This window comes from Cucurbita moschata, unplaced genomic scaffold, assembly GCF_002738365.1.
Source record: "Cucurbita moschata cultivar Rifu unplaced genomic scaffold, Cmos_1.0 Cmo_Scf00020, whole genome shotgun sequence".
Taxonomy (NCBI): domain Eukaryota; kingdom Viridiplantae; phylum Streptophyta; class Magnoliopsida; order Cucurbitales; family Cucurbitaceae; genus Cucurbita; species Cucurbita moschata.
Window position 1 is genome coordinate 1,519,763 of NW_019268536.1, and position 6,000 is coordinate 1,525,762.

Genomic DNA, 6,000 nt, shown 5'->3' on the forward strand with positions numbered 1-6,000 from the left:
CTTAAAATATTTATTTTAATTCATATACTTTCAATTATTGTTCTTTTGTGTGTCTCTATTTGTAAAAAAAAAATTAATAGAAATTTATATAATAGAAATCCAATATTTCTTAAATTTCGATTAAAAAAAAACAATATAGACTAAAATGAAAAATACCATAAACAAAAATTTGAAAATAATTAATTATTTATAAAAAAAGGATTAATATAAATTCTAAAATTCGGAAATTAAAACACTAAAAATTGAATCAAGTACTAAATTTGGTTAAAGTTTAGGGAGTGGTCCATAAAAATTGTGGGGGCAAAAGTGTTGGTCTAAGTTATTCTTTTCATGAATTGGAATTTACTTCAAAGTTACCACATTATTTATTTTACTTTTTCTATTTTTTTTACCATTGCATTAAAATTAATATAACCCCTTTTATTATTTATTTATTAACTTATTATTAATTAATATTATTGATTTTAATTATTATTATTATTATTATTTGGAGGGTGTATACAAGCCTAGATAATGGCTGCCTGCAAAATTCCAAATTCTTTTTTCTTTTTTCTTTTTTCTTTTTTCCTTTTTATTTTTTGGGTTAAAATTAAAAAGAATTATATTCAACAAAAAAATAATGCATTTGCCGTGTATACATATATATATAAATAAAGAGATTTGATCCAACGTGTTGGATTATGCCACGTATTGTCCCACCGTGGAATCGCCGCCGCTCATCAATGCAACCCCTCTTTTTCCGCTTTTCCCTTTGGAAAAGTCTTGTTCAAATCTCTTAACTAATCGCCTCGTGATGCCTTTTATTTTCACCCACTTTTTTTACTCACTACACACACCCATTAATTAAAAAATAAAAATATAATTACCGAAATTAAAAGAATTTTTAATTTATTTATTGCCGGATATTAATTTATGAAAAATAAAATAAAAAGGAAAGAAATTATTGGGAATTTAAAAATAATTAATTGATGTAGTTGCTGGAGACTGGCTCCTCTCATGGCCCAACTAAGCAAGCTATTGGGGAAGAGAGATTAAAATTAAAATGATAATTAATTTAAATAAGATAAGGGAATTAAATTTTTAAAAAAATGAAGAACGCCAGCTTGCAGAAATTAAAAATTAATTTGGAGAATTAATCAAATGGGAAACTGCTTGGAATTGGGGGCTTAGATGTGATTATAAATATATTACAGTTTCATGCAATTCTAACACAATCACGACGGAAACCACGGGTTTCTCTCTCTCTCTCATCTTCACTTTTCTGAGAGATTTCGGCGGAGAGAGGGCAGTTTCTTTTACCCGCCGATGAAGACCCACCGTGGCGACCCCTCTTGGGGTCGTCTCTGGCCACAATTTGCCATGGCATTGGCTGTCCTTCTTCTTTCCGGCAATGTAGGATTGGTTGCCGGAAATGCTTACGTCTACGCTTCTCCCCCACCGCCTCCTTATGAGTACAAGTCGCCGCCGCCGCCTACGACTTATTCTCCCCCTCCTCCTGTCTATGACTCTCCTCCTCCTCCTTACTCGCCTGCTCCCGAGTATAAGTCTCCTCCACCGCCGTCTCCGGTGTATGAGTACAAGTCTCCACCACCACCGTCTCCATCTCCTCCACCGCCATACTATTACAAGTCTCCACCTCCACCATCTCCTTCTCCTCCACCACCATACTACTATAAGTCTCCTCCACCGCCATCGCCATCACCTCCTCCACCGTACTACTACAAATCTCCTCCACCACCATCTCCGTCACCTCCTCCACCATATTACTACAAATCCCCACCACCACCATCGCCGTCCCCTCCTCCACCATACTACTACAAATCCCCACCACCACCATCGCCTTCACCACCTCCACCATACTACTATAAATCACCGCCACCACCATCGCCGTCGCCTCCTCCACCATATTACTACAAATCCCCACCACCACCATCACCCTCACCTCCTCCCCCGTACTACTACAAGTCTCCTCCACCACCATCTCCATCCCCGCCGCCACCACCGTACTACTACAAGTCCCCACCACCACCATCACCCTCTCCTCCTCCACCATACTACTACAAGTCCCCACCACCACCATCTCCATCACCTCCTCCTCCATACTACTACAAGTCTCCCCCACCACCATCACCGTCTCCTCCTCCACCATACTACTACAAATCACCTCCTCCTCTGGTGTACTCTCCTCCTCCACCATACTACTACAAGTCACCTCCTCCACCTGTGTACTCTCCTCCCCCACCATACTACTACAAGTCACCTCCTCCACCGGTGTACTCTCCTCCCCCACCATACTACTACAAGTCACCTCCTCCTCCGGTGTACTCTCCTCCCCCACCATACTACTACAAGTCACCTCCACCTCCGGTGTACTCTCCTCCCCCACCATACTACTACAAGTCACCTCCTCCTCCGGTGTACTCTCCTCCCCCACCATACTACTACAAGTCACCTCCTCCTCCGGTGTACTCTCCTCCCCCACCATACTACTACAAGTCACCTCCTCCTCCGGTGTACTCTCCTCCCCCACCATACTACTACAAGTCTCCTCCTCCTCCGGTCTACTCTCCTCCACCACCATACTACTACAAATCCCCACCACCACCACCCGTCTATTACTACAAATCTCCACCACCACCAGTCTACTACTCGCCTCCACCAAAGCCCTACACTCCTCCATACTACCCACCCCACCACCACCGCCACCTAATTTTCAAGGTGGTCGGAAAAGTCTACTGCATCCGATGCTACGACTGGGCATACCCCGAAAAATCACACAACAAGAAGCACCTTAAAGGTAATTTTTTCAAATTAAAATTTCCCTCTTCATTTAAAATTCTGATTATTTTATTTAAAACCAATCTTTAATCTCTATTTTCCATCTTTTGTCTTTAATGTCAGCCTCATGACTAGGACTGTGATTCTTAATTTGGTTACCTAAAATACAAGTCAGAATGTCATAATCAAATTGCAATACCCAAAAAAAAAAAAAAACATTTTTCATATGATGTTTTTCCAAACATTAATTGGATAATGCATTTATTTATTTATTTTTTAATTATTTAAACGACACATTTACTAATTTGCCCTTCCACCATGATAGAATAAAGTAGTACCACCGTTGTCCATGTGGGTGCTATCATTGCCTCAATTATTATACATCAAGAACCCAAAATAGTAATTTTTAATAATATTTTTAAATTTTGGGTATCCAAACAAATTAACTTAATAGGTCAGGAGTTTCTAGACTAGAATAATTGTGCTCTGCAGTAAAAAGCTAAAACGATGTCGTTTTCTAATTTATAACTTTTTATTTTGTAGGAGCTATTGTTGAAGTGAGCTGCAAGGCAGGAAACAAAGAGGTAGTGGCCTTTGGAAAGACCAAGAGCAATGGCAAATATAGCATTGAAGTCAAAGGCTTTCACTATGCTAAATACGGCGGCAAGGCTTGCACGGCTAAGCTCTACGCACCGCCCAAGGGCTCGTCGTGCAACATCCCGACCAACCTTCATTGGGGCAAGGTCGGAGCTAAGTTGAGAGTCAAGTCCAAGACTAAGAACGAGGTTGTGTTGTACGCTAAGCCTTTTGCTTATGCTCCAAAGAAGCCTTACAAGGAGTGTTCTAAGCCTAAGCCTTACCACCCACCTCCTTACGTTTACAAGTCTCCACCTCCTCCTACCCCTGTTTACTACTACAAGTCCCCACCTCCCCCGTCCCCGACTTACTACTACAAGTCCCCACCTCCTCCATCACCTACCTACTACTACAAATCTCCTCCTCCACCTTCACCGGTGTACTATTACAAGTCACCACCACCTCCAGTATACTCTCCTCCTCCACCATACTACTACAAATCACCTCCACCTCCAGTATACTCACCTCCCCCACCATATTACTACAAGTCACCTCCACCTCCGGTGTACTCACCTCCTCCACCATACTACTACAAGTCTCCTCCACCACCAGTGTACTCTCCTCCACCACCATACTACTACAAGTCACCTCCACCACCGGTGTACTCACCTCCCCCGCCATACTACTACAAGTCTCCTCCACCACCAGTGTACTCTCCTCCACCACCATACTACTACAAGTCACCTCCTCCTCCAGTCTACTCTCCTCCCCCGCCGTACTACTACAAGTCACCTCCACCACCAGTGTACTCTCCTCCACCACCATACTACTACAAGTCACCTCCACCACCGGTGTACTCTCCTCCACCACCATACTACTACAAGTCACCTCCTCCTCCAGTGTACTCTCCTCCCCCACCGTACTACTACAAGTCACCTCCTCCTCCAGTCTACTCTCCTCCACCACCGTACTACTACAAGTCACCTCCTCCTCCAGTCTACTCTCCTCCTCCACCATACTACTACAAGTCACCTCCTCCACCGGTATACTCTCCTCCCCCACCATACTACTACAAGTCACCTCCTCCACCGGTATACTCTCCTCCCCCACCATACTACTACAAGTCTCCACCACCTCCAGTCTACTCTCCTCCCCCACCATACTACTACAAGTCTCCACCACCTCCGGTCTACTCTCCTCCCCCACCATACTACTACAAGTCTCCTCCACCTCCAGTCTACTCTCCTCCCCCACCATACTACTACAAGTCACCTCCACCTCCAGTATACTCTCCCCCCCCACCATACTACTACAAGTCTCCTCCACCTCCAGTCTACTCTCCTCCTCCACCATACTACTACAAGTCTCCACCACCACCTTCTCCATCTCCCCCACCACCATACTACTACAAGTCTCCTCCCCCACCATCACCGTCACCTCCTCCACCGTACTACTACAAGTCCCCACCACCACCATCCCCATCACCTCCTCCTCCGTATTACTACAAGTCCCCACCACCACCGTCCCCATCACCTCCCCCTCCATACTACTACAAGTCCCCACCACCACCGTCCCCATCACCTCCCCCTCCATACTACTACAAGTCCCCACCACCACCGTCCCCATCACCTCCCCCTCCATACTACTACAAGTCCCCACCACCACCGTCTCCATCACCTCCTCCACCATACTACTACCAATCTCCTCCCCCTCCTTCACCTTCTCCTCCTCCCCCATACTACTACAAATCTCCCCCACCACCCGAAAAAGCCCTTCCCCCGGTTTACATTTACGCATCTCCGCCCCCACCTACCCACTATTAAGTTCTAAAAAAGTTCGATACCAATCTTGTAAGTAAATCAAGCTTCCCTACTCATTAATTTTCATTCCCCCCATCAAATTTCTCTACCAAAATTTCTAATGAGTTCTTCACATATCCGCAGGTTTTATTTTCAAAAGTGGAATAAATGAAGGCTTCATTAGTGAAACAGTTAGTGGTGGTGAATTCAGCCCATTGAATAATAAGGGTCCTTTTGCAAAAACAGAGCATTATTCAAACATTTTGGACCAGATTGCATCTTCTTCTCTCGTTGCCATCTTCCATATTATCTTATTACTGTGTTCTTCTGGGAAAGTGGCCTCAAGGGTTGAGCTTGCATCAATGGCAGGGCTTGGATGTTGCAGAAGATGATTATTGTTTTGTGATTTGAGTAGTGAAGCCTTTTGTTATTTGTTTTAATTCATATCTATTTGTGAATAGATGAAGTATGCATTGGCTAAGATTTGTGATTTTGTTCGCTTTCAGTTATTTATTTGCATTAAAATAACTTCTCGCTTCTTTTAAGCCTCCAATTCCCATTCACGAATCTTCTTAAATCGCGCTAGATAACAATTTCAACGATCATATAGTAATGGCATTTATTTCATTTCAACGATCATATAGTAATGGCATTTATTTCAACCCAATACAAAATTTCAAATAATTTTCTCCTTCACACGAACTAATATGTCAGATGAGTTTCTACAGTTGAATGTATAAGAGAGAAATTTACGACCATGTTGAATTTTTTTTTTTTTTTGAGTGGAGTGGAGACATAGGTGGGAGACAGCTTTAATGTTTATTGTTGGAAACATCTGAGTTGTCTT

The 6,000-nt window shown here is 43.0% G+C and overlaps 1 protein-coding gene across 1 annotated transcript; it reads left to right on the plus strand.

Annotated features, from left to right (window-relative positions):
- The first annotated feature begins 1,205 nt into the window (after positions 1-1,205).
- Positions 1,206-5,651, plus strand: LOC111457472 (extensin-2-like). Its single transcript, XM_023099680.1, has 3 exons — positions 1,206-2,797; positions 3,322-5,204; positions 5,298-5,651. The coding sequence occupies exons 1-2, from the start codon at positions 1,306-1,308 to the stop codon at positions 5,175-5,177; spliced, it is 3,348 nt and encodes a 1,115-aa protein (XP_022955448.1). The 5' UTR covers positions 1,206-1,305; the 3' UTR covers positions 5,178-5,204; positions 5,298-5,651.
- Positions 5,652-6,000: the final 349 nt, after the last annotated feature.

Excerpts from the sequence above, each read along its gene's own strand:
- LOC111457472 (XM_023099680.1), top strand. The coding sequence starts at position 1,306 with ATGAAGACCCACCGTGGCGACCCCTCTTGGGGTCGTCTCTGGCCACAA. Across the intron at positions 2,798-3,321 it reads CAACAAGAAGCACCTTAAAG|GAGCTATTGTTGAAGTGAGC; the intron begins GTAATTTTTTCA and ends TTTATTTTGTAG.